This window comes from Nyctibius grandis, chromosome 9 (assembly GCF_013368605.1).
Source record: "Nyctibius grandis isolate bNycGra1 chromosome 9, bNycGra1.pri, whole genome shotgun sequence".
Lineage (NCBI taxonomy): Eukaryota > Metazoa > Chordata > Aves > Nyctibiiformes > Nyctibiidae > Nyctibius > Nyctibius grandis.
The window spans coordinates 30269069-30296952 of record NC_090666.1 but is presented as its reverse complement, the minus strand read 5'-3'; the positions used below and the strand labels follow the sequence as shown (position 1 = coordinate 30296952).

Below are 27884 nucleotides of genomic sequence, written 5' to 3'. Positions count from 1 at the left end.
ACCAAGGGGAAAGCGGTAAAAAATATCATCTCCAGCAACTCCTGCCTCCAGACTGCGGCCTCTCTCGGCTGCCGGGTTCTCCTTCCCTGTTTTTTGCTTCGATCCAGCTCGATGGTAATCTGAACCAAGCAAAATGAGGCTGCGAGGCTTTCTACTCACTTCGCTGCTCCCAGCCGTCTTCCTTGGGGGGGGCTCATGGGCTCAGCGCCAAGAAACCACCACTCGGGTCGCAAATGCAGAAGGTAAGCCCGGGCTGCTTCCCAAGGGTGGTTTTTCCTCCCCGGGATTAGCAGAGAAGTCCGGCTGCTGCTTCCCTCCTGGGCAGACGCCTCCGCTGCTGCACATGGCCGCAGCTTTGTCGGGACATTTTAGGGAAGAGTTGTGTTTGCTGAGCAGAGCGATGTAGGATTAGAGAGGATCTGCAAGACATATCCACTTCTCCTACTTTTTTTGTCTCTTCCTCCTTGGCTCCGTCTTGTCAGGTGTTACCAGTAGCACTGGGATGCAGTGGGGGGCATAACAGCTGATACCAGTTTAGTTTTCTGAAAGATTTTGGTTTTGGCACTGTCTGTTAAGGTGCCTTTTCTCTCCTATGAAATGATATTTGTGCCAAGGTGTGTCAGAAAATCATTAATGTTTCATTCTGTTAATTGCTATCATGTCTTGATTTTATTTTTTTAAGTGGTTGCTGCAGCTGCATGTTATTTTGTATAATAACTAGTATTGGTCGTGCAAAGATAGTCTTTTAATGTAAATGGAAAAAAAATGCATAGGAGGCTGTTAAATGCCACAAACCGATGTTTTCGGAATATGTGCTTGATCCAGCTTACCCTTGATGCCAAAACAGCAACGAGCAGCATTACCCGTGTGCGTGCTTGCATGTCTCGTGCGGGGTTAGGGTGTGAAAGCGGTCCCCTTAGCGCAGACGCTGGGAGCCTGCTCGGGGGGCAGCCGGGCTGCAGACGTGCATGCTGGCAGCACGGGGAGCCCGGGCTGGGGAGGTGATGCAGCGGGGGCCGCTGGCTGACTCCTGCCTCTCCACTTCTTCCCAGATTGCCCCGTGGACCTGTTCTTCGTCCTGGACACCTCAGAGAGCGTCGCCCTGAGGGTGAAGCCCTTTGGGGACTTGGTTGCCCAAGTAAAAGATTTCACCAACCGGTTCATTGATAAGCTGACCAACAGGTACATCTCCCAGGGTTTTGCCCAGGCTGCTTTAGGGATGGGTCCTGGTGCTGGGTGGGATGCTGAGACCGCCCTGTGTGCCTGTCCATGGAGGGAGAGGAAGAAAACATGGATGCTGGGGAGGGGGGCCAGGGCATCTCCTCCCTCTCTGCTCCGTGGTTGCCCCATTTTTGTTCTGCCTTTAGCAGGGCTGCCTGCACCCACCCTCGGGAAGGCAAGGGCTTCCTGGAGCGACAGATGCAGCGCCCCAGCCCCACCACCTCCAGCTGGCCAGGTGGTTGTTCTGTAGTGCCAAAGTGACGGCGATCCCCATGCCACCGGCTGCTCAGGCCCAGAACAGCCTGGGTACTTGGATGGCAGCAGGGAACCTCTGATGTTAAATCCAGCGCTCATGGGCACTCCATGGAGCAAACCCTCCCTTGCAGCTGGCATACCCCAGGACACCCTGCAGCACTGACCTCGTCTTTGGGTACCCCTTATCCATCCCACTGCCCAGCCCTTTAACTGCCTCCTCCTCACCCACCATTGCAGCCACCAAGCCATGTCTGACCATGGCTTTCCCAGTGTGAGGTCACCCAGGGATACCCAGGAGCCAAAGCTCCCAGATCCCAGAGGTGGGTGATGCTGGGAAGGGCTGCAGGCAAAGGCCATGGTTTGCCTGCTGGCAGGAGATCCAGGGATGCATGGGAGCACCACAACTCCTGGAGGCACCTGGGTCTTGCTGAGCCCCTCAGGACAGCAGGAGATATGTGCTGGTGCCCAGAGGGGCACCGTGCGCATGTCCCAGTGCTGCATGAGCTGGAGAGGCAAGGCCCCCATGTCAAGACAGGTGGGAGAGGGTTAGCAGCTCACCTGCCCATTGCCCAGGCAGGAGAGCTACCTTACAAGGCATTGAGTGACCAGGAGCCTCATGCTTGGGAACAACCTGCCAGGCCTCCGTCAATGAAGCATGATTCTCTCCTAAGCAAGGCGCTGGGCTTTGTCCAGAGCCCCTGCTGAGTGCAGATGGACCTCCCGAGCCCACCCCAAACACCCCTGTGCCCACCCTGCTGCTCTCTACCTGCTCTGGCTCTGCAAGCCACCGCCGTGCATCCGCAGTGTGCGCGGCATGGTCGGCTTGGGTGATGGCAAGGCAACCAGCAGCGGTGGGGTGGAGGGGACAGCAGTGGACAATGCTCAGGTGGCTTTGGGAAAGGTCCTGCTGGGCAGAGGGAAGATGAGTTTGGGGAAGTGAGGGAGCTGTTCAACCCCATCCCTTTGGGATTGTTCCTGGCATCCTGAAAAGACCCATTTTGGGGCACTGGGTATGATTCTAGGCCAAAGCACAAGGAGACACAATGCCTCTGTCCCAGAGGTTCATGAGCACGGGCTGTGTCAGCACACAGGACAGGGCTTCAACACACACACTTACCTGTCTCCAAGTCAGAGCATCCTTCAGAGGAAGGCATGCCTTTTTGATTTTAACATGTTCAGCAGTGGAAAATTCACTGCAGTCCTGTGTGGGGTGTTTTGGCAGTTACCTGCCTTGCACACAAGCACCTGGCTGTCTGGCTCAGCATTTCCTGCTCAGCTCCAGCCACCGCAGCCTGGTACCTCTTTGGGAAGCCTCTCTGCCAAACTGTCTGACCCCTCTGGATGCCCACCAGCTGCACCCCTTTGCCATTCCACCTGCTGGACAAACTGCCCTGCTCCCATGGCTGGGCTTTGCAGGTGAAGCATGTCCCAGCCTTGCGAGAAAGCAGGGAGCCCTTGCAAAGCCCCGCAATGTTTGGCAGAAGATTTGCATTTTGCATGGTGGCCAGTGCAAGTGAAGCGAAGGCAGGAGCTGTGCTGAAAGCCCATGTCCTGGTGTGTCCGTGCAGGTACTACCGCTGCGACCGCAACCTGGTGTGGAACGCCGGGGCGCTGCACTACAGCGACGACGTCGTGCTCATCAAGAGCCTTACCTCGATGCCAGACGGCCGCGATGAGCTGAAGAACCGCGTCTCAGCCGTGAACTACATCGGGAAGGGCACCTACACCGACTGCGCCATAAAGCGGGGCATCGAGGAGCTGCTCATCAGGTAAGGTGGCGGGGCCGGGGCGGGCAGAGAGGGTGATGCTGGTGATGCTGACCGTGGTGGATGGAGGTTGGGAGCCTCTGGGTTAGGGCATCCCTGTGCATTGTGCAGAGCTGTCCCCAGGGTGGGAGAGGAGGTCACCTAGGCATGGGGGTGGCAGGTTGCTAGTGCTTCAGCTTTGCTAGGATGAGGGATGCCCTGACCACAGGCTGGGGCACTACCTGGGGTGAGTATCCAGAGGTCCCCAAGCCACCCCTCTCCAGCTAAATCTGTTAAATCATTGCAATGTTAAAACCTGTGCTTAAACCCTTGCAGTGGCTCCCATCACAAGGAGAATAAATACCTGATCGTGGTGACCGATGGACACCCCTTGGAAGGCTACAAGGAGCCCTGCGGAGGCCTGGACGATGCTGCTAATGAAGCCAAACAATTGGGGATCAAAGTGTTCTCCGTCGCCATCTCCCCCAACCACCTGGTAGGGACCATGTGGCAGGGATGATCCCTGTAGGGGGCCCAAGTGGGACCACGGGACCCCCAGCATGGTGAAGGAGGCTCTGGATGCCCCTCGGAGCCCCTCCCTGGAGGGAGGATGCTGGTCCCCAGGGTGGCTTCTGGGGATGGGTCCTGCACGGGTGCCCGCAGGCTTCACTCTGCCCCCCTCACCCCCAACCCTAGGACCAGCGGCTCAATATCATCGCCACGGACCATGCCTACCGCCGCAACTTCACCGCCACCAGCCTGAAGCCAACCCGGGAGCTCGATGTGGAGGAAACCATCAACACCATCATTGACATGATCGTGAGCGCTGCCCGCCCCCTCCTCAGCCTGTCCCCTCCCTGGGCTCATCCGTCCCTCTCAAACCCCCACTCTTTGCTTTCTTGTCTTGCAGAAAGTTAATACGGAGCAATCGGTGAGTGTCCCCCTGAGCCCCGCTCCCCCATGATGCTGTGCCTAAGCCCGTTCCCTGCAGGTCACCCCCAGCCAAGCGGGGGCTTGGTGGCCCCTGCCAGCCTGGGGAGCTCCCCCCAAGCAGGGTGCAGCCTGGCCCCGGTGCTGCCCGCTGCCTCTAATGCTGTTTTCTCCTTCTCTCTGGGCAGTGCTGCTCCTTCGAGTGCCAGGTGAGTCGGGCTTTTGAGGCCCCCAATCCCCTCCCCTTGCATCTCCATGGCCCCAGGCTGTGCCTCAGTGGCTGGTCTAACCCATACCTCTCTCCTGCAGCCTCCCCGAGGGCCCCCTGGACTGCCCGGAGACCCAGGCAATGAGGTGAGGGACCAGCTGCAGCCATGCTGTGGGACAGGCTCACTGGGGATGCTCAGACACCAGTGGGGCACGGGTCCTTGGCAGCCCACCACTGCCCCATGGGGAGGTGGATGAGGACCCACACCCATGCTTCCATGTGGCTAGCATCGTCTGCTCCCTGTGTCCATGGAGCATTGCTGCTACCATCCTCCCTGCTCTCCTTCCAACAGGTCGTCATTCTGTTCCTGGGGATGATGAGCTAACTTTATTTCTGTCCTGTATTGCAGGGAGAAAGAGGCAAGCCAGGTCTTCCTGGTGAGAAAGGAGACGCTGGAGAACCAGTAAGTAAAGGATCAGCCCTGGTGACTGCTCAGGGGCTATTTTTTGGTTACTTCTGGACACACCTCTTCAGCACATCCTCACCAGCCATTGCCCCTGCAGCACCCCGTTTCCATGGGGTAGTCAGTGGGGTCATGGCCAGCTGTCACCCTCCACAGCCACCCTGCTGAGCAGAGGCTCCCGTCAGGCAGTGGGGTGGCCCCCTCCTCTGTTGCTACAAGGCTTCCTTGTTCCTCACCCAAAATAGCTGTTCCTCCTGGAGGACACATCTCTGACTCATGTATGCCAGCCCAGGGGTGGACTCTGGGCTCCCTCCTGTGTCCTCTGACATGACAAGCACAGCAGTGTTATAGGGAAACCTTTGGTAAATAATAAGCTAATAGCATGAGGAAACTATTTCCCTCCTCCTCCCTTTTTTCCCACTAGGTACACTTATTTTTGGGAGGTGCGTTTCTCCCACACACGTGAGTGTGCAGTTACTCATCTTGTGCATTTCCAATTTGGAAACCCTGTGCCATGCATTTTTCCTTCCCAAGGGTTTCCTGCCCTTCTCTTTCATCCCAGTTGATGTGTCCCCAGGTGCCAGTTTCCCTCACCCTCTGGGAAGGGCTGGAGATGGTGGAGGTGAAGGCAGGTCCCCTCTGCCCTCCACAATGATCTCGTGCTCCCAGACCAGGCAAACGAGGAGCGGAGTTATGGGAGAGCCTCCTGTGTGAGAGTATGGCGGCTGGGACCCGAGCCCCACATCGAGATCCTGGGGGAAACTGCCCCATGGCGATGGTGGTGACAGTGTCTGCCTCTGTAACACCATGTTTCTGTTCTCTAGGGCAAACCAGGGGACATGGGACCTGTTGGCTACCAAGGAATGAAGGTATGTGGGGCCGCAGGGTTACAGGCGTGGTTCCTAGCTGGGCCACAGGCTTTGTGCTGCAAGTGTTCTCATTCTCCTCTTTTCCTCTCCTTTTATCTCTAGGGTGACAAAGGAAGTCGAGGAGAAAAGGTGAGGACATCAAGGATGTTGAGGGGAGATCGCTGTGTCCCCCTGCTTGTTTACCCTGGGCTGCCCTGGTAGCTGCGTGATGTTGGGGTCTGGTATGTGCTTGCACATCCATCCCTCCTGCCGGCACTGCGTGTGCCAGGAGTGGGGATCTGACGGGATCAGCCAGTTGGCAGCTGGGACAGCCTTGGGGATCAAACAAGCACCATGCAGTGGCACAGCCAGGCAGAATGGGAGAGAACGGCAGTGTGCAGGGGCACGGTGAATGCCTGCACCCTCGCACCGAGCTGGCATGGGGACCGCAGTGTGCTGTGGGGATGGACCTGTTCTGCGTGGGGGCATAACATCTCTCTCCTTATATTTGCAGGGCTCGAGAGGAGCCAAAGGAGCCAAGGTCAGCCTCCACTTTTGCACCATTTATTCTTTCTGGTTGATGCCTGGGGGAAGAAGGATCTTTGGAAATCACTTCTTCATGGTCACTATTCTCTGTTTCAGGGTGAGAAGGGCAGGCGTGGAATCGATGGCATTGATGGCATGAAGGTAAATCTCTGCTCCAGGGCACTTTGCTTAGCCTGAGGACCCTGGCTTTTGCCCCTCTAAAACCATTGTGGGGTCTGGGAATGAAGCCAGTGTCCCATGTGGGCCACTGGGGCTCCGTCCCTGCAGGGCTGTCTGCCTGCCAGCCAGGGACCGGGCTGGGATGTCCCTTTCAGGGCTCTGGGATGATGGATGGGGTCTTCCCACGGGTGCCGCTCATGAAGACCCCTGCTTTGTCTGTCTGACAGGGTGAAGCTGGATACCCCGGGTTACCTGGCTGCAAGGGCTCACCTGGATTTGACGTATGTACCTCGTGTGTGCCCCTTGTGTGCAAATGAACCAGCGCAGCCGGTCTGCCACGATGGCATGTGGAAACAGGGAGCCCCCCAAAAAGGGGAGCTGTTGGAGGGAGTTGCCACGCTCGGACGTGCAATGCTCATCCCAGGCATGGCACCTCAGGGGTGTCCCCAGGACAGCTTGCCTTGTCTTTGCCTGGAAGCTGTCCCCTATTGCACGGGGCTGCCTGGGAAGCTGCACACCAGGGGAGCATTTGGCTGCAGGCTGTTCAGCACAGGGAACTCGGCAAAGAAGAGCTCAGTGGCGGATAGGCAAGCCCAGGATTAACCAACTTCAACCTGCTGTGACCAGCCACCCACAAAATGTTGGAGATTTTGGAGGGCTCTGGAAAACATTATTCTGACGTTGCATTTCTCCAGTTTCCCTGCTTGTTTCCTTGTTCCCAGGATGACACATCTGTGGTGGCACCGGTATCACTGCGGTCCAGCCACAGCAGACAAACCACCACCTTTTCTGCCATTTTCCTCTGAGCTGCAGAAGCACACTCAGTTTTGCACCATTTCAGCAACGTGGCCGCAGTGTTGCTTGCACGACTCCACGGTGCAAGAGTACCATGCCATCTCTGTGTTGCTCCTGAGTACATGTCCCTCCTATCCATCCTGCTGGGGAGCTGCGGGCCAGGCTGCTAGGATGCTTGGTCCATGCCCAGTTTCCTGCAGATAGCGTCACCAGTTTGGTTTTCAGCGATGGTGCCTTTATTTTCAACAGGGAGCTCAAGGCCCACCTGGACCGAAGGGAGATCCCGGTGCTTACGGACCCAAGGGAGGAAAGGTGAGCCACTCTGCCCAGCCATGTGGAAGGAGGGCTGCTAGGACCCCTCTCCTGCAAGAGGGAGAGGTGGCAATTGACCCATCGCTGGCCTCCTTGCACTGCTTGAGGACAAGCCTATGCTAGAGGATGTTGCCCGTCACCCACAGTAAGATCTGGCTGGTGTGACTCCCACCGTGCCCACAAGCCTGGCATGAGCATCCCTGAGATATTGGGGGACTGCTGTGAAAAGGTGGTTTGCACTGGGCAGGTGGAGTCGGGGTGGGGGGATCTGCTGGGGATGAGGAGCTCCATGGGGAGAGATCACAGCCCAGAAAGGGGCTTGGGCCGTACTGGGGCTCCTGATGGTCTCTGTGCCACGAGAGCTGAAGTCCACCACTGGGGACTGGATGTAGTCTTGAATGTGCCTTGTGTCGTTGTGAAGGGGGAGCCTGGGGATGACGGAAAACCTGGCCGGCAAGGGATTCCCGGTAGCCCTGGAGAGAAGGTGGGTGAAGTGCCCGTGCATGAGCATCCTCTGCCCCCTGTGAGAGGGAGAGGTCACGTGCGCCAGCCTCAGCTTCAAAGCAGAGCTTGCCCGAGGCTCGGCAAGTGTGCAGGGCTTTGCTCTGAAACGTGCTGACTTGTCTCGTTTGCACCCCTGTGGCTTGCTCACCCAGGGCACGCCTGGAAACCGGGGTGAGCCTGGACCAGCAGGAGAGACGGGCGATGAGGTGAGTCCTCTGCCCGTGTCTGCAATGTCCCCCGTGCGTGCTTGCTGGCCATCCCCACCATCTGATCACCCCTGTCATTTCTCCACAGGGTGCTCCGGGCGAGGATGGTCCTCCTGGAGAACGGGTAAGTGAGGGCACCACTGCTGGGCACCACATCAGCAGGGCACGGGCAGGGGCTGGTACCCTGCAGAGGAGAAGGAGGAGGGCTGGGGATGAGCCTGCTCAGAGGTGGGCAATGAGGGAGGGCTTTGCTGCTGCTGGGACCAGGTCTTGATTTTATGTTCCCACCATCTCCTTGCAGGGCAGCAATGGAGAAAGAGGCCCCCCAGGCTCGCCGGGCGACCGTGGGCCAAGAGGAGAGCTGGTAACTGCGTCTGTGGGGTCTCTTTTGGTGTCTGCTTGCAAATGGAGCATGTTTGGCAGCCAGAGTCTAGAAATAGGTGCCCGGTGGCTAACTCCACCAGCCTGTGGGCCAGTAGGCAAGCTTGGTGTCTTTACCTGCCAGCCCAGGGAGCACTTGCAGTCCCCCTGGCAATTGCCCCTTTACTCCGGTGGCTAATCACCAAACAGCCAAAAGCCAGAGGAGAGCGTGCCCAGCAAGACAAGAGCAGGCGGAGAGGGGCCAGCCCCTGCCTTGCGGCTGCAAAACCAGTTAATGGAGAGCAGAGATGAGGTGTCCTCCTCTGGGTGCTGGAGGGCTGCATGGGGTACCAGTGTCTTGGGAAGGAGGGCATATGTGCCATGAGCAGCCGGGCAGCGTGTGTGAGTGCGGACAGGAGGGGGAACACCCTTCCCTCCCCATTCGGGTGGGAGTCACTAGGAAAATATTTTTCCTGCCTGCCGGGGGTGAGTCACACCGTGAGCGTGGGAGGGACAGGCAGGAGCCCTCGGCAGGCCAGGACAAACATGTGGCAAGAGGCAGAGGTGCCACACATGCCAGGGAGGGACGAGGGGTGCTGCCGAGCATGGTGGGGGCGGCGGGAGCCAGGGCATCCAGCAGCAGCATCCCAGTGGGCTGTGTCCCGGCACTGCTGGGCGGCCACCACTGCACTGCTCTTCACCTGTCCCTGCCGTGAGGACAGCCGGTACCCACCACCAGCTTGGAGCGCGGGGCAGAGGTCCGACCTGGGGAGGGGGCAGCTCTGGCAGGGGACTGCTGGCAGCCTTCCCCTTTCCTGTTTACTGCTCCGGGAACGGCAGCTCCGCCGCACGTGGTGTGCGGGGCAGATGTGCGCGGGAGATGAAGGCACGCCAGTGTCCTGGAGTTAAATTGTTCAGCAGATGATGGGCTGCTTCCTTCCAAGTCTTAGTCCAAGCACGAGGCTGCATAACCTCGCCAGAAACATCTCCATGGGCGCTCAGGGCCCTTTGGAAGTTGTGTTTTATATTTACTGTTTGGCTTAGGCATCTGGAAGCTTCGAGCTTGCGAACAACAGCTTTAAGTCGCCAATCTTTCAGCCGCTTTCCTCAAAGTTTTAAGTCAGGTGTGACTGTCACAGGAAGTTTCTGAATGCCTCCCTTCCCCACAGGCTGGGGTCTGCCTGGCCTCGCGTCCCAGGGCTGCAGGCAGAGCAGCACCTCATGCAAAGATGCTAGTCTTGCAGCGCGTGGTGCTGGCTGACCTTGGGGATGGCTTGGCTGTAAGGTGCAAAGCTCTGTGCTTAGCTGTCGTTCAGCCCTGCAAGGGGTAACGCTCCACTTTGCGGGGTGGGGGGAAGCTTTCTTCTGAATTGCCAGGAATTTGCAGCAAGCCCTTGGGCTGTAGGGATGGGGGGGCTGTGCCTCTTGGCTCTCCTTTTGCCTCCCTGGCTTGTTCACTCCTGGCCGCAGGTCTAGATGGGGAGGGTGCCCCAGAGCCAGCCTGGGTCTGGCAAACACGCTGCCCTGTTGGGACACAGCTCTGCTGGACTGCTGGAAGGCTGTCCCTGTCCACACTGGTTAGGTGAAAGTGGAACTAAGCTGTGTCCAGCCCTCAGTCATTTCCTTCTGTTGCGGCTGTTGGGGTGCAAAAACACCCAGACTCGGGTTTTCCAGGCTCTCCTGAGCTGTCAGTTCTCTGCAAACAGCCCTAACCCAGCTCAGGGTGCTGAGCGTTAGCAAAGGAGAGGGGAGAGCATCAGCAGTGAGAGGTGAGGATGTCCCTCCCCATCTGCTGGCTCGTTCCCTTGGAAATCCCCTTAGCTCCAGAGGGACAGCAGGCTGGAGGAAGAGGGGGTGGAGGAAGGAGGCTGCTAGCCTGGAGTCTCTGCCCATGCATGGAGACAGCAGCTCCTCTCCAAGCAGGCTGCCCAGGACAGGAGTTGCTCTAGAAAAGCAGCCATGGTTGCAGAGTGTTGGATGAGAAGAGCCACTACATGGTTTTGGGGACAGGGCCAGGTCTGCGTATCTGCAGAAGCATTGTGAGATGGATCTCTCCAGGCATTTGCTTTTCTGGCACAACATGGGTTGAAATATGTCACTCAGAGGCAGGCACTCCCATCCTTCAGAAGGTCATCTTCTTGGCTATGCTAGCCCATCTCTCTCTTCCCCCCCCATATCTCTGATAGTTTCCTACCCAACTCCTGAATCTGCCTCAAAAACCTTCCCGTTTGGATGACTGCGTTTCTATCCAGCATGTGCTAACTGGTGCTGCATCCCTGCTCTCCTTTGCACTCTACGCCTGTCCCTCTTTGAGTTTCTCATGCCCTTTGTGTGCATTTTCAGGGAGAGCCTGGACCGCCTGGTGACCAAGGGCGGGAAGGACCCCTCGGACCGCCTGGCGACCAGGTAAGAGCTTGCTTTAACCTTGCGGATCCCAGGTGGAAGTGGCTGGGGCAGCGAGGAGAGTGGGGTAGGGGGCTTAACTGATGCCACAGCATCCTGGGGCAAGTTCTCAGCATCTTCCAGATTGGGTAGCAAAGCTGGTGAAGAGGGGCAGGGATTTCTAGGAGAACCCACAATATGAACAGGGCTAAAAAAATGGAGACTTGGCTGCTGGGCTGGGGACAGAGCAACCTCTACATCATTTCCCAATCCCATGGAAACAGATGTCAACATGTCTGACAAATTTGGAAACTGGCAAGTGCGAGCTGCAGCAATGCACAAAATGTTCAGGCCTGGGGCCAGACGCATCTCACCTCGGTCAAGGGAGTCAATGAGATCTTGTGTCAGCAAGGACAGCCTGATGGGGCCCCAGCGGTGTCCCTGACACCCTTGGCATCTGCGGAGACAGTCTGTCCCAAAGCCAGTGTTCCTCAAGTCTGCTTGCTGCAAGGTCTGGCCCTCCTCCTCTGGAGTCAGCATGTCCTCTTGTGCCTCAAGGAACAGATCTCAGACCCCATGGGCTTTCTGGAGAGCAAAGCTGGCTACCTCCAGCCTGAGGAAGGCTTCTGTCCTCTGTGCAATGAAAGGCTCTTTCTTCCCAAAGAGGTACCCAGCTCCCAGTTGGTAACTCTGGGCCTGGAGGTGTTGCTGGGTTAATCCTCCATGGGGATGGCGCTGATTGCAATGGCCAACAGGGTCTTTACACCTGAGCAAACATACTTCGACATCATCCTCAGATGGTTCTCCCATGGCTCTATGGGACAACTCTCCTCTTACCCATACCACCAGAGTTTAGATGGAGCCCAAGATACAGGGGATTATTGAGATAAATGTGCCCACACTGGTGGAGCAGAACTTCCCCAAGGGGTCAAGCATGGAGACCAGCGTGCGGGTGAAGATGAGACAGCTTATGAACTCCTTTGTGGTCAACCAATTGTTGAAGAGCCCTGAAGATCTGGAGTGCAGGACAGCCATGAAGAGGCCACTGTTGCGTTCACGTTATTCCCAGCATGGGTGACCCCCACAGCAGACCTGCACCATGCTTCAGCCTGGGAAGAGGACATGCTTGTGCCAGGGTTGGGCTTGCCTGGAGTCGGGCTTCCCTTGAGCCTATCTCATGCTAGTGAAGGGCACCAAATTCACACAGGAGGATTGTCCAGATCCTACTGTCCGTAGCTGAGCTGAGATCCTGCTGCAACCAAAGAGCGTCTGGCAGCATCCAGCTTGTTGGGCACTGTCGTGGTGAGAGGTGACATTTCAGGAGGTGGCCCTGGCAGGAAGGCAGCTCTTTGGGTGCATGTGTGTAATGGACTGGAGCTGCAGGCTGACACCAGCAAAGGAGGAAGGACTGGAGCTGCTCTCCATGTGGTAGAGGCTCATTCCATGTTCAAGGCAGGAGAAGGACTGTGCAGAAGAAGACAGAGTTAAGGTGGACGTTTGGTGCAAGCCTGGGAGCCAAAGCTGTGCAAGCATGGTGGGGAGCCAGGCTGGGGTAGATCTTGCCTCCAGCCAGCCTTCACTGGTGGGGAGGAGGAGCAGAAAGGAGAAAGAATGGTCTCCCTGCTGTCACTGAGCCTCTAAGACACCAGTCTTCCCTTCTGGGGATCACTGAACTTGAGTCAAACCCCTGTCAGAGAGGGAAGCATTACAGAAGCAGCTCCAATGCCTTCCCAGACCAGACACTGCCCCAGCACCTCCACTGTTCCAGGGAGATTTCAAAAGCAGTTGCAAAGCAAGGAGGTTTTTTCCATAAACTGAGGAAGAATGCTTTTGCTTGGCCAAATTAAAAAATAAATGCATAATTGGGCTTGGGTAAGAGAAGGACTTTGGCAAACAAGTGTTTTTCAAGCCATGTTATCTGTAAGCTCTGGCTCTCGGACCTTATTTCTCTTGGCAAGGGGAAAGGGCTCCCGCTACCCTGTGACTCCCTTTCATCCTCTTTCTATCCCAGAGAAGCTAAAGGTCAGCATGCTTTTTCCCTGATCCTCACAGGCAGGTTTGGTGGTTCCTCTCTCTTCCTGGCCTTGGTGCCCGTCCCTCCTGCGGTTCTTGTTGCACCCAGAAAGATAATGGACAGGGAGCTGCTAAAGATTTCCCAGTCTGAATTCCTGCATCTTCATAAACTCCTGCAGGGCTGTGAGGGATTTGCATTGTGTGCTACAGGGAGGCCGTGTACGGCTAGCGCGAGCCAAGGGTGCCGTGGATCCAGCTTTGGCTGATGTGAACGGTCATGAGTTCCTGTCCCTCCTTCCCAGCTCTCTCTCTTCTGGGCTTTTGTGCAGAAACAAGGTCACATGCCTTTGAGCAGTTTAGTGCTCTGCACTGCACTGGGTAATTTTAAGTCCTCTGCACCCACCTGTGCACCTTTCCTTGGAAGAAGGGTGCGTGTGTGGCGTGCATGGATGTTTGGCATCAGCTTCTCCCAGCCACTGTCATGCGAAGAGGAGCAGAGACAAGAGGTATTTGAGCTTCCTCAGCTTTCGGGTGGTGTGAGAGCAACTGCAAAGCTGGGCTAGGCTGAGCCACCATGCTGAGGTGGCTCCCAGAAAGCTCAGAGGTGCTGATGATGCACTGAAAACATGGAAGAAGCTCCTGGGCACGTGCTGCTGTGATGCTGAAGCCCAGGTGCCATTGAGCGAGTGCTGCCTTCTGCCTGCCAGGAGACTGCAGTTGCATGGCTCATTGCAGGAAACATTTCAGGGGCTGGGAGTCTTGAACTGGCATGACCACTGCCTGCAGCAGCGATGCTGGAGGGGCCAATTGCTGAACCATCGCTCCCTCCCACTGCAGCTTACTCTCTGCCTTCCTTCTGCCACCTCTGTCATCTCCATCGCCTGGGGACTGGCTGCACACCCAGCTCCACGTGAGATGCTGCCTTGCTCAAGCATTTGGAGCTGTGGGCAAGAGCATCATTACCCAATTGTTACCCACCATCATTACCAATCTCCTGGCAAGTAAACCCCGTGAAGGGCTGTTGGGACTGAGCAGAAGGTGGAGGGGTTCCCTTGGACATATATTGGAGTTCTCAGAGAAAAAAAGCCCTCCTCCCACCTCCTCTCTTGTCCCTAGCTGTCTCTGGGCAGCCCTGCAGCTGACAGACCGAGTGGCTGCTGCCCAGATGGGATGTGGCAGAGTGACAGCTCTGGTCTGTTCCAGCACATGCTGCCAGGGCTCTGCAGCCTCCTGAGGACAGAAACTCCCAGGAGCCACTAAAGGGCCTCTGCCAGCCTGGCTGCGACCCAGACGTGTTCGAGCCCCGAGGTGTGGAGAGAGATCTGCGTCACCTTCAGGGTGACGTGCTCTACCAAGGACCCATCTCTATCCCTGGGGCACCTCTGTCACAGCCGATGAGATGCCACTGTGCAACCCAGCTGTGCTTTGCTGCTAGAAAGCATCATCCCTGCCTGCCTGGTCCTCTTCCCCACCAGGTCCTCTGTCACCAGACTGAGGTGTGGAGGAAAGGGATGGCTTTTAGGGCCTTGGAAGCTCTGCTCGGAGGCTGCTCCCTCCTGTAGCCCGGCTGCCACTGAAAACACATGGTGTTTGACCCACGCCTGCGGTGTCACACCTTGGCCCAGAAAGCTTCTTGTTTTGGCTCCCAGGGCTCAGCAGGGATCTGGCCAGGGCTGCCTCCAATGGGGCTTTGCAGAGAAAGGGTGTAAGGAAGCTTGGGGAGCTGCAGCCTGGGCAGGCAGGGGAAGGTAGGGAGGCACAGGGGGAGCCAGGCACAGCTCCTGAAGCATCTCCCCACCTGCATTACCCCCCCATCAATAGGTCCTTTCTTGTGAGGCTGGCCGAGGTGGAGGTGACTCACTGATGGGTGAGAGGCATGAGGCAGATGCCCCTACCCACCACATCATGAAATGAAGGGACCAGCCCTTCAGGGCAGGAGCAGCATCCAGAGAAAATCCCTGTTGTGAGAGCTCTTTGTGTTTCCCTAGGGCGAGGCTGGACCCCCGGGACCCAAGGGCTACAGGGGAGACGACGGCCCCCGCGGCAATGAGGTTAGTGCTGCTTCATCACTGCATCTTCTGAGGAGAGGGAATGGAGGGAAGACCAGGAGATGCTGCCTGTTAGGGCTGTCCCCAAGTCCCTCAGAGCTTGGAAACCTGTTGTAGGTACAAACTCGGGTGCTAGCTTCCTGGCAGACATATCTTAGGCATTTTTCATGTGTCCTTAAGACCATGGCTGCCTTTTTCCCCACCTCCCAGAGGCCATTTTATGGAGAGGGTATAGCTATACCACAAGCCACATGGCTTCCCATCACAGAAACTGGGGAAGCTGCTCCCCGAGGGCAGCAGCCTGAATCTGCCGGCAGATTTGATCCACAGGGCAGGGAGCAAGCTGAATCCCAAGCCCAGCTGTGGCCTTTATGTTGCTCTTGTATAAGCACAACACCTCCCATGATGGTAGCTGGTTGCCTCAGAAGGCATCATCTTCCCAGCAAGAAGGGCAGTGTGCAATGCTTGACCACTTCTTCTGCTCCTTCCAGGGCCCAAAGGGATCACCTGGAGCACCTGGGCTGCCTGGAGATCCTGGCCTGATGGGAGAAAGGGTGAGTGGTCTTTGTTTGGGAGTATTGCATGCAATGTGGAAAGGATGTACATCAGGCTGGTTCCACACAGTTCAGGTCAGAGAGAAAAGAAATTCCACTCTCCTATGGCTGAGAAATGCTGGAAAAATTTGCAAGCAGCCTGCTTTTGAATATACATCCTATCTGTAGGCTCAAGGAGATGTATCTTGGGATGTACTTTCCAGCAACGGAGACCTGATACTTGCCAGTGCATTCCCAGCCTGTGGCCATATCCCCAGTCTCTGAGAGGGACAGTGTCATTCTCCTCTCAGTGGCTGTGCAGGTCACACACAAGCAAGATGGCGTTTTACCAGCCTGCACTAGTGTCCAACCCACCAGTCGCATATTTTTTGCACAGACGTTTTGCTGTGGAGATAAACTGTCCAAGGAGGGCAGGATCCTGCTGCCGTGCTATCTAAGGGGTCTGCTTTTCATTATCTCACATATTTCTCCCTTCTTTTCCAGGGGGAGGATGGCCCTCCTGGGAACGGCACGATTGGTTTCATAGGTGCCCCGGTAAGATTTTTGTGCTGCTTTGAAACTGTAAGACCATTATGTCTGCTTGTCTGACCTAACATGCTTCCTTTCCTTCATCCCCAGGGGCAGCCAGGAGATAGAGGTGACCCTGGCATTAACGTAAGTGTGCTGCTTCCTCAAACACCCAACAGAAATTGCCCTGGCTGTTGGTTTGGCTCCTGGAGCTTCTCTATCAGCTGCATGGTGAAATGGGCTACCTGAAGCAGCCTGCTCCTCCAAAGCCCTCTTTTCCTTCTGCCCACCTCTCCCTACATTAGATGCTTCTTGTGGAAGTGGTACTGCACTGGTAGTGACACCCAAGGGCAGCAGCCTGGGCTGAGTGCTCTCTGATGCAGCCCCAGAGCCAGAGTTTTGGGGTTGTGAGTGCTACCCAGGGGGAGCTGGATGGTACTATAACAGTGAAAGCCACCTAAGAAGCTGTCTCTCTTAATAGCACTGCAATTTGGTGCTAGGGAGCCTGTACGCTGCTCTTCACCCCACTCCCAAGCCAGCTCTCACAAGGTCACTGCATGTCAGCACCAACTTCACCACGCTAACAACAGCTGTCCATCCAGGGGTCTCTTCTGTACTATTTTTCAGGGAACAAAAGGCTATGTCGGTCCTAAAGGTGATGAAGGAGAAGCTGGAGACCCTGGCAATGATGTGAGTATTCTGTATAAAGCTGAATCGTCTTTCTCTGTGAACACACTGCAGGAGCTTTGGGTTGGGTCTCTAACACTACCTTGCCCATGGGTTAGAGCCTGTCAGACTTGCTGCAAGTCTGCAAGCGTCCTTTGCTGCTGAGCAGTGTCTGATGGCAAGGGGAGCTCTCTCCAGATGTTAATTTTCTGTCCTACAGCTTATGGCTGGCAAACCTCCAGGTCTGTTAGGTTGAGGTGGGTATCATCTCTGCAAGGTTTTGTATGCTTCCAGATAGCACCAATGGTTGTACCCGTGCTGCACCACTATCCCGTGGAGGGAGATTTTTCCCAGTGTCCATCCCGACCCTCCCAAGTCCTAACTTGTTTGGTTGGGTACAGCAACCTCAGATAACATTTTTGTGGTTCAGCAGGGCTCAGTAGACATCTGGAAGGGAAGGTGATGCACTCTGACACAGGCAGATTTGTGGATTTGGGTTTTGTTTTCATTTCAGAACCCAACCCCTGGACCCAGGGGCATCAAAGGAGCAAAGGGCCACAGGGGACCTGAAGGCCGCCCGGTAAGTAGGGACCCTGGAAGGGTTTCCACCGATGAGCACGGCGTGCTGGGCTGACAGAGCTCCCAACAGCAGGGCTCGCCGCAGACTGTCTGTGCTTGGTCCTGCTCACAGCAGGAGCAAGGCAGTTTAAAAACCTGCTGCTGCAGCCTCGTACACGGGTCATGTTCATCCCAAATCAGGGCAGAAGAATACAGGCACTTGTGTTTTTTTGTGAGCAAAGCATTCTCGTATGATCAGGTTCAGTAAGGGTAAGCAGCCTTTCGGGGTGGCCATCCTGAACCTGAAAGCGTTTCAGTTCACGTTGAGTCGCCGCTTGCTTGCGTTGCCTTATGTTGGCCTGGAGGCTACAGGAGAGGCATCCTCCGAGCAAATGGCATCCATCCATCCATCACCTGGGTGCTGTGGGGGTAATGCCAAGCCATGTCACACATGGTGTGTGCGCTCGCTGCCTGCAGCAAGAACTCACCTTCCCACCTCGGTGGTATGGCACGTGTGGAAGTGGGTCTCCTTCCCCCGTGCAGCCCTAGGGCATCATGCAAGCAAGCAGACATACCTGCTCAAAGCCCAGTGCAGGGGCCAGCAACTGGGAAGCCAAGAGACTTTTCCAGCCTCTGTGTTGCTTCGCAAGCTATCAGCAGAGTATGCCACAGACCGGATGGACTCTTATAACCACTCTCTCCATGCTTCTGTTTGACAGGGACCACCAGGACCTGTGGGGCCTCCAGGACCAGATGTGAGTGGGACAGGATCGAGGTGCTGCTTGCTTGCTTGCTTGGTCTGTGCTTCCCCTGCCCTGCATGATGGCTTCTGGGAGGGGGTCGCTGCTGGGGGAGCCTTGGGCTCCCGGGCTGAGTGGTGGCTGCCCCCCATTACTGTCCCAGTGAGTCTCACTGGCCAGATTTTCTTCAGGCCAGTCCCTCGCCAGCCAGTCCCCTCCATAGCATGCCCCACTTGCAAGTCCCTCATTTCCGGATCAGGACCTGCTTTGAGGGCACAAAGCAGCAGAGGGGATGGTGGGCAGCACCTGGGAGCCAGGCAGCTGCCTTCGCTCTTGTTCAAACATTTCTTTACCTCTGTTTTCAGGAATGTGAAATCTTGGACATCATCATGAAGATGTGCTGTGAGTATCCCTGTACCTTTCCTCCCACCCTACTCGGCTCCTTGCTGAGTGGGAGACAGCTGCTTTTTCTCCGTCCCCCAGGGAGCAGGGCTATCCCCAGGCAGCACGCAGAGGGATGCCATGGGCATTGCTCTCCTTCCACGAGTTGCAATTAAGTCAATGAGCTGGGAGAGGGGTGGGAGGTCCTCCCTGCAGCTGGGAGAGCAACCAAAACGAGGCAAATCTTTTGTGTGTTGCTGTCCTTTCTCTTGACCCAGGGACTCTCCAGCGTAGGTCGTCCAACCACATTTCACGTGTGTGTGTTGCTGCAGACCAGTTTGCTGTGTCTGTGGCTCTGTGCATACACAGTTACCCTTCAGGGAAATTACGAACAAAGCTGTGTAAAAACTGTGTGTGGACTGTTTTAAAATGTTTTTGTTCTTAAATAGCAGGGCCTGACTTTCCCCCTTGGGAAAGGGAGGTCTGTTCTGGGGTGTCGTGCCATGGGGAGCAGCAGTACACACGTCCTGCAAAGGTTTTCTGGCCCATGGTCAGTAATGAAGTGCTGGAAGGACACAGGGTACTTAGGGAGCCGAGTTTGAGTTCCATACTCTGGCAATTTGCTTAATCCCTCCAGGATTAGCTTTTATTTTTATTTAAATAAGAATGCATCAGCGTGTGCGGAAACAGAGCTCTGCTGCATGCGGTGCTCCAAGCCAGGGCATCACCATCTGAAACAGGAGATAGATCTGGATATTACAAGTAGGAGGGAAACATCCATGAGCTTGAATTGTCTGGACCAGGTGTCTTTGGGTTTGTAGAAACACAGACCTGCAGCCTGTGTTAGTGTGTGAAAAACCCTGCTGTCCAGCATTTTAACATTCTCTCTTTCTCTCCCTTCTCCTCTAGCTTGCTGTGGTGAGTATTACTTTGCAAAGTTGCTCTGCAAACATTTGCTAGCCCTTCTCCTTGCATGCACCCCTCCCTTCCCTCCTCATTGCCTTCTGCTATGGAGACGTGGTGAGAGCCTGGGAAGGAGGACCAAGCATGCATGAAGCAGGGAGGGCAGCAAGCTCTCCTCGAGGGTGCTGCACGGATTTGGAGGCTGCTGTGGCTGGGCCCTACAACTGGAAAACTGTTGTCGAGGTGCCCTGTGCCAGCAAAGCTGCAGGAGGATTTTCTCCACCCTTTTTGCAGTTGAAAGGGATGTCAGTTCACGGCATGCTGTGGATCCAGCTCTGTCCTCCCCCTCCCAAATCTTGTGCTGGTCTGCAGAGAAATGTGCTGAGTTTTTTTCCCTCATGCTGTCCCAACAGGTTGGGTTTGCAGTCCAAAAGCTTGAAGGAAGAGCCAAGGGCACATGATGCCCTTCAGCCATGGGAAAGAGGGGGGAGCAAGCTGAGTCAGCCTCCTCCAGCCCACCAGTGCCACCTCTGTCCTCCTGGGCTGGGTGAATGGAAGAAGTGAGAAGGCTTATGAGGAAATGGGTTTTGGAATAATTACTGGGTGGTTTAAGGGTACTCACAGCTTGGAAATGCTGCGTGTCTTACAAGGGGCGCTGAGCAAAATGCAAATGGAAAAATTAGTAAGCTGACTCTCAAGTCCCCTATGCAGCTATTTTGCCGCTTTATTTTACACTGTGCTTTGTGGGTAGATAGGGCACAGGCACCCATCTGGCCAGGGCTAACAGAAGACATCAGCTTCTTGCTTGGGTTCCCTGCAAAAAGTGCTGCTCTGAGCGAGCTGCTCTGATAGAAAATTCAAGCCCCTCCGCTCCTGTGCTTTGCTGCAGAGTGCACCTGCGGTCCCGTCGACCTCCTCTTCGTGTTGGACAGCTCAGAGAGCATTGGCCTGCAGAACTTCCAGATTGCCAAGGACTTTATCATCAAAGTCATTGACCGCCTGAGCAAGGACGAGCGTGTGAAGGTGAGATTTCCACCCGAGTGCTGGGATATGGTTGTGTGCACTCACTTATTTTTCATTGCGAGCAGAAAAACAGGGAGATGCTTCCTCTCTAAGGAGCCTCCATGAGGCTCAGATTCAAGTGTGTAACTGGAGTGGGTCTTGATTCCTCCCAGATTCATGAAGTGATGGGGATGAGACAGCAGTTTGTCCCAAAATATAGATATTTCACTTTTTCTGGGCAAACAGACTCTGCCTGCTGTGGGTGTGAACTCTTCCTCCATGTCCCAAAGCAGGTGGCTCGTAAAGCATTCACCTGATCCATCAGTCTCTTCCTTGTCCTGATGAGCATTTCAGGTGGTTGGAGTAGATAACACACAAGATGTGTTGCAACTTCCCCTAGCTCCCTGATGGCCAGCCCCCCAGGCACCCTTGACTGCCCACAAGCTTGGATTTAGGTTACCGGTTAAGCATACGACTAAAAAGGCTCTTTGCAGCCCAAAACAGCAATATTCTCCCAGTAGTCAGTCTGAAGAGGGACACAAATGCTTACTCTCCTAACTCTACCATGGTAACTCTGGAGGAAATTTCATTTACCCTCGTGATTTGGAAGGGATGTTTGGGATCCAGTCTTTCCTTAAAGTATAACCAGACACATCTATAGCACACAGGCTATAAAGCCATGACAGCTTGCCATTGGACACTTGTGTGGGCATGCATGGGTCTCTGGCTGGCAAAGAGCTGGTAAAAAGCCTGAAAGGCTAGAGCTGGGCAGCAAAACCACCGTGTCGGAGGAAAAACAGAAGTTATGAAAAAACATCTGTTCCTGGCCACCCACCACAGCCAATGGCTTGTGTTGAGACCGCTGAGCTGGGAAACCCGGGTTTGGGTGTTGTTTCACTGACTGGCTCACCGAATTGGTCCTCATGTGCATCCATGCCTACTGGGGCTCCTTCTGCCAGGAATAAGGCAGAGGAGAGGCAACAGAGCCTGCCATGAAGGTGTTCAGCACAAACCACCAGCAGGATTTCTGAGCGCTCCAGGGCCCCCTGAGGTATCTCACCATAACTGGCTTCTGTTTTTTCCAACAGTTTGAAGCTGGGGAGTCCCGTGTGGGCGTTGTGCAGTACAGCCACGACAACACACAGGAGCTGGTGGCCATGGGGGATGCCAACATAGACAACATCGGGGCGCTCAAACAGTGAGTCTGCCGGTTCTCGGTGCATCATGCAGAGACCTGACCCAGGGACAACTACTCACCTCCCATCCTCCATCTCCAGGCCAGCAGCTCCTACAACTGCAAGGATGCTTAAACGCTCTTTAGTGGAAAGTAGCAGTTGGTGGTGTTGTAGGTGGTGCTGAGGCCAAGGAGCTTTTCAGTTTTCCACCCAAATCCCCATGCAGGTGGGATGTTGCCCTACCTCGAAAGCATACCAGTGAGCTGTGTGTTCCCAGGGGGTCCTTCAGTACCTGTGGGGCAGGGCTTGCAGGCTCACTGGTGTCTGTACTTGCAGGGCAGTCAAGAACCTGAAATGGATAGCTGGGGGCACCTACACTGGAGAAGCCCTGCAGTTCACCAAGGACAACCTGCTGCGGAGATTCACCTCTGACAAGCGCGTCGCCATCGTCATCACGGATGGACGCTCCGACACGCTGCGGGACCCTACCCCGCTCAGCTCTCTGTGTGATATCACCCCGGTAAGGACACAGGGGAAGCACCCTGCCTGCAGGGAACTGCCACACAGCAGCTGTGCATCAGAGTAGTGCAGGGTCTCTGGGGGTCTCCATGTCTTTGCTACCCAAGGCTAGGGCGGGGGGGCATGTGTCACTAGAAGCACCCTCATGCAGTGAAAGGCGTTCAAGTTTATGAATGCATTAGATGATAAATGCATGAGGTGATGGACTCTAATTTCATTGCAGGTGGTTTCTCTTGGGATAGGCGACATTTTCCGGAACCCTCCAAATCCAGATCACCTGAATGACATCGCTTGTTTAAGCAGACCGACCAGGCCAGGACTGTCTATTCAAAGGGACAACTACGCCGAGCTCCTAGATGACACCTTCTTGCAGAACATCACCTCGTACGTCTGCCAAGGTGAGTGAAAGGTTGTGCCTGGAGGCAATAAGGAAGGCAGTGAGGATTGCCTCAGCCAAAAGGTGCGGGATGCAGGCTGCCATCCCTTCCCTTCCTCCAGTCATGCTCTAAAGCAGATGTTGAGGGAAGAGAACTGAAGTGAGTGTTTGTCCCACTGAAAGCTGTGCTATAGGAGAACTGATTTTTCCTGAGTGAGCCAGTGACGTTACTCTTTCTAATTTTCTTAACAGAGAAGAAATGTCCGGACTACACCTGCCCAAGTGAGTATTGACTCCTCGTGTCACATGTAGGGGTTTTGGGTGCTGTGGTGGGGGAAGTGGGAGTTTGTGTTTGTAGGAACACAAATCTTGGAGACCTCAAAAGCACCCAAAGCAGCTGGGGGAAAAGCCCAGACAGTTGCTTTTCTGGCACCTCTAACCTAGAGAGGAGGTTGTGCCAGCTTTTAGCCCTCACAGGCTTTAGCTGAGGCAGGTAATGAGATCAATTGCTATGTGGTGGTGGGAGCACAAGGAAAAATCAGCACCGTGACAAGGATATTTGAGAAAGGTGCTTGAAAAGTGAGTACAGGGAGGAGTTGTTTAGTGGGGTACACCTCCAAGTCAGAAGCGTATACAATCCTCAGACTCATCATGGAAAGAAGCCAGCCTTGGGAGATGAAGCGCTTCCCCAGACACGCAAGGACAGCATAAGTCAAGGTAAACACTCACTGTATTTAAGCAACAAGAATCACTAGATTATCTAAGCCAGATAAGTACTGGGAATGCAGCCTGTCATAAACCAAACAAGAGAAGGAATGAAAGGGTAAAAGGGCAAGTGTAGGACAGCACTGGGGTAGGGGAAACCAAGCTAGCAAATACCCAGAGAGTGGGGATTTCTGATGTCTGACAAGGCAGGAAGCCTGCAAGACAGCCAGTGACTTCATGGGCTTTCCATGAAAGAGGCAGGAGGAAAAATGCAGCGTAACAAGCCCTGGGCATTTCCCCTTGCAGTCACTTTCTCTGGGCTGGCGGACATCACGCTGCTGGTGGACAGCTCCACCAGTGTGGGGAGCAAGAACTTCGAGACCACCAAGAGGTTCGTGAAGCGGCTGGCGGAGCGGTTCCTGGAGGCAGGCAAGCCTGCTGATGACTCCGTGCGTGTCTCAGTGGTCCAGTACAGTGGCAAGAACCAGCAGAAAGTGGAAGCTCAGTTCCAGTACAACTACACGGTCATTGCCAAAGCCATTGACAACATGGAGTACATTAATGACGCCACGGACGTCAATGCCGCTCTGCGGTACGTCACGGGGCTGTACCAGCAGTCCTCCCGTGCCAGGGCGAAGAAGAGGGTGCTGCTGTTTTCTGATGGCAACTCTCAAGGGATCACTGCGAGGGCCATTGAGAGGGCTGTGCAGGAAGCTCAGCAGGCTGGCATCGAGATCTACGTGCTGGCAGTGGGCAGCCAAGCCAACGAGCCCAACATCCGTGTCCTGGTCACGGGGAAGAGCGCAGATTACGATGTGGTCTACGGGGAGCGCCACCTCTTCCGTGTGCCCGACTATACCTCTCTGCTGCGTGGCGTCTTCTACCAAACTGTCTCCAGGAAGATAGCCGTTGACTGAGCATCTGGGTGGGTTTCTGACAAGGCCATGCCTGCTTCTGTCTTACCTAAAAATGAAAACCAACAAAAAAAAAAAATAATTAACAGTATTCTTGATCAACCTGAGGAATTTGCATCTATGCAAATAGCCATAGTGCCACAGCCTGGCTGTGCATAGTCCCCTTCCTTCTCCCCCTGCTTCATCATCTGCATCCCTGATTCTGTTTGCGTCAAACTTCCCTTCCTGCCCATGACTGCCTCTCCCTCCCCACAGCAGGCACACACAAGCACACCTAGCAATAAGCTGCCAGAACACTAATAGCAACCTCATCCCACTGTTTTTTGCCAAGAAGGAATCAGGATGAGGAATTTTGTACCACTAAGGACTGGCCTGGTCTCATAAGGCTGATTATGCTCTTTTCAGATACAGTTTTTTTGTTCCTTTGCTTCTTTCTTTCATATATCAGCTGAGCACTTGCCCAACTCACAATGGTCCTAACCCAATGCCGTGCTTAAAGTGAAACATTCAACACTTCAGCAAGCTTTGAGAGGGGATCATTGTCATGGCTGGCAAGTTTGGTTCATATCTCGCATGCTTGTGCGGGAGGGCTGGACTGCGTTACCCAAGCCAGGTAGAAGCATCTCTGGCCTCCAGTGCCATGGGATGAGGCACTGACTTCCCAGAGCTGGGGTGGAGGTGGGTGGTGGAGCATCCCTCAGCACTGACACTCCCATTCAGGGCAGGGAAGCTGGGCACTGACCAAATGAAAGATGGACAGCAGCCATTGGGGAGGGGGGGAACTCTGGAAGAAGCTATGTAACTGCACTCCTTCACTAACTGATCTCATGGTCGTACAGTGAAACCAGGAACCTCATGAATAACCTGATGACTTGTATTATGGTCCAAGTTCCATTCTGGAAAAACTCTCTGAGCCCAGTTAGTGGGATTTTTTTATTTTTTTTTTTTCAAAAGTGCCAAGCTGTCTAGTTCCCAGTGAGCAATCTGGGAGTACTGTTTCTATAGGATCATCTAGGAGTTAGACACCTGGGCCCTAGGGAAACCCACTAACTGTACTACATATTGAATTAGGGCCTCATCCACAGCCCAGCAAAGTCAAGGGAAAGGCTGCCATTATCTGCCAGGGTCTTTGACTCACCCTACAGGTATACTGACAAAGGTGCTATCGCTACGTGGGTGATGCAGGCCCTTGGTGTTTACACAGTTGTTTCCAGGGCCATGCTGAAGATGTGATTTGGCTGGGTGAGATTTTGTTTCAGCGCTTCCATTGGTGCTCTTGCTATGAATTCATGCGCTTCTGAGAAAGCAACAGTGATTGCCAGGTATCAACATCCCAAACTCTTTACTTTGTATCCAAAAACCCATTGTACGAGTTAGTTTTATTTTATGCCTGTGTTTTACTAAAATTGTCTAAAAATTTATTGTGAAATAAATTGTTTTCCACAGTCTCGTTGGAAGTTTGTCTGACTTGAATTTCAAGGGCTCCAAATGTTCAAAAAGTCACTCGGTAAAACAGAGGTTGCTGGGATCTGGGAGGACTTCAGCAGAATTTCTTACATAAAACTGTGAGGGATAGAAGAAAAGAGATCTACTGTTTTTGCATCACAAGTCTGGCTATTATTGAATGCCATGGATTTGAGAAATACTGTGAATCCTCTTCATCTGTTAAATAGTGCATAAAAATGTTGAGAAGAGCACTGGGCTCTCAAAGGACGGGAAATGCTTACGCAGCTTCTGTTTGCCTTCTGGTTGCAAAAAAAAAAAAAACAAAACCCTACTACTACACAGGTAGGTAATGTTGTTTCCAGAAGACCAGGTGCAGAGGGATGGTGATCACCAGGTAAAGAGGTAATCTGTGTTTGCTTTCTGCTTATGTTCAGCATCTCTCCTTAGTACCTCATTTCCTGGGCATGTGGGGATGCTGCTCTGCAGACAGGGCTAGTGGTGGAGGTATCGAACATCTCATCCAGCTTTGCCAGGCTCAGTGCTTCCCAAAACTTTGTTTTACATCCTAAGACAGCTCTAAAGGGTGGCTGTCTTTGGGGAAGCTCCCAGGCCATACCTGTATGTCCCAGTTGCAACCTTTCACTGTGGATGCACGCACAGTCACTTGCTCCCCAGACAGTGGACCACATTCATGTCCTGTTTCTGTGACAAAGAGGCACTGCCTTGCTTCCTCCTTGTCTCATGTCCTCCTCTTAGTCATGTTCCTTCCTGGCCAAGCATCTCAGTTGAGATGTTTGTTGGGCTCCCTGGCTGTCCCACAGCACCGGGGACATCTCACTCACTGCTGGAAAATCTGAGGAGCCGCTTTGGGGAGGTTCTGCGGGTGGCTACAGTTTGTATCGGAAGTCTCACTCTCCTTTCCATGGAAAGTTAGGAAAAAATGCCTTCACGTCTGCCCTAATAAAGGCGGTTATTGTTACAGCTAAAGAAATATTTCTTAATGGCCTGCTGCAGTCCTCAGCGTGAATCATTCCTGAAGGAAGGGAACATGATATGGACAAGCCTCTGTGTTACACACACACTGCAAGGGATGCCCAGCCGGCAGGATGTGCTGCTGCCAGCAAGGCGGGGTGGGAAAAGGGGGCTTCCTCCCCAGCACAGCTCCTGCACCCTCCTGGGTGTATGCCCCCCTCACATCCCAGCTGGGCCATGTCAAATCCAGAGATGCAAAAGACACCCGGAGAGAGCTTGCTCTGACTTTGGGCTGGTTTACAGCTTTTTGCTAAAAGGGGTTTTTCTGCTGCTTCCATGAGCTGCTTCTCCCACCCCCTGCCATGCTCTTGCTTTTTCCCTTTACTGAAAGGGGAAGAAAATCCGAAACCAGAAAAAATTGTTGGTTTCCAAGCCTCAGTTCTGGAGTGTTTGCCAGTTTTACCCATGAGTAAAATCTAAACATTCCCTTTAAATTCCAGTTTGCCCAGAAGAAATAGTTTTAAACAGAGCCTGGTGAAGAGCTGTTTTCCCCATAAGACCGGGACCAGCAGGGATTTTTCAGCAGCGCCCGATGCCCTGTGTTCAGGCGTGTTGTCTTGTCTCTCCACACGCTTGTGTACTGTCCAGACAGGATCGTGGTAGCCCTTGTCGAGTGTTCAGGCCAAAGTCGGCCCTGATGTGCTGGACCCGTTTTGTCTTCCATTTCTGGTCATATTTACTCTCCTCTTTTCAGTCCTGATTTTTGTGCTTCCATTACACGGAAGGTCAAAAATGCCTCTGCCTGCGGGCCTGCTTTGTTAAACTTCAGATGTTCTCCAGATGTTCAGCAACAGGGTTTATGTAACAACAGCAGAATTTGGGCCACATTTCTCTGTTTTCCTCTGAATAAATTCTCCTCATTTGAGGCAATGCTGATTCACAGCCCTTCATGGGAAGGTGATGGCTGGGAAAGGAGATCGCTGAGGCCACTTTACCAATGTGGTAGGACTCCTAGAACACGCACCCTACGAGCAATGCAAAAAAACAACAACGCAACAGACTGGGACAGTATTGTGGGACTGCACTCCTAAAGGACAAAGCAAAAATTGATGTAAGAGAGGTAAACTGGTAAGTGAGAGATAAATATCCTGCTCAGTTAGCTCTTGTAAATGAGAACATAAGACTGATTGTACTTGGGAAGCACCAAAAGGCTCAGCTACACCCGCCCTCATCTGCCTAGACCTACCCATCTTTGCGGCTGCAGCTCTGGAGCAGGACTGCAGATTAGTTGATTGCCCTTGTCATTGTTTCTCCACAGACAACAAGTATGGCACGAGGCCCTGCCTGGCACCACATAGTGTACCTGTACAGCCCTGAGGTGCGAGTCATTTTCCTGCACCCTGGTCAGTGCTTGCTCCCACCACCCATGGGAAGGCATGGTAAGTAGCACCATGAGCGCTACCTCCGCACC

The 27884-nt window shown here is 54.2% G+C and overlaps 1 protein-coding gene across 1 annotated transcript; it reads left to right on the top strand.

The window, feature by feature from the left end:
• Positions 1-25445, top strand: COL6A1 (collagen type VI alpha 1 chain). Its single transcript, XM_068407725.1, has 35 exons — positions 1-242; positions 1053-1182; positions 3045-3245; positions 3558-3717; positions 3918-4040; positions 4132-4152; positions 4340-4360; positions 4461-4505; positions 4769-4822; positions 5647-5691; positions 5794-5820; positions 6185-6211; positions 6313-6357; positions 6603-6656; positions 7420-7482; positions 7904-7966; positions 8139-8192; positions 8281-8316; positions 8494-8556; positions 10896-10958; positions 14936-14998; positions 15487-15549; positions 16033-16083; positions 16168-16203; positions 16684-16746; positions 17237-17302; positions 18000-18035; positions 18386-18422; positions 19311-19319; positions 20194-20327; positions 21395-21504; positions 21818-22001; positions 22224-22398; positions 22629-22658; positions 23388-25445. Exons 1-35 carry the CDS (start codon positions 134-136, stop codon positions 23996-23998), a joined length of 3072 nt encoding a protein of 1023 aa, XP_068263826.1. The 5' UTR covers positions 1-133; the 3' UTR covers positions 23999-25445.
• The last annotated feature ends 2439 nt before the right edge of the window (positions 25446-27884 follow it).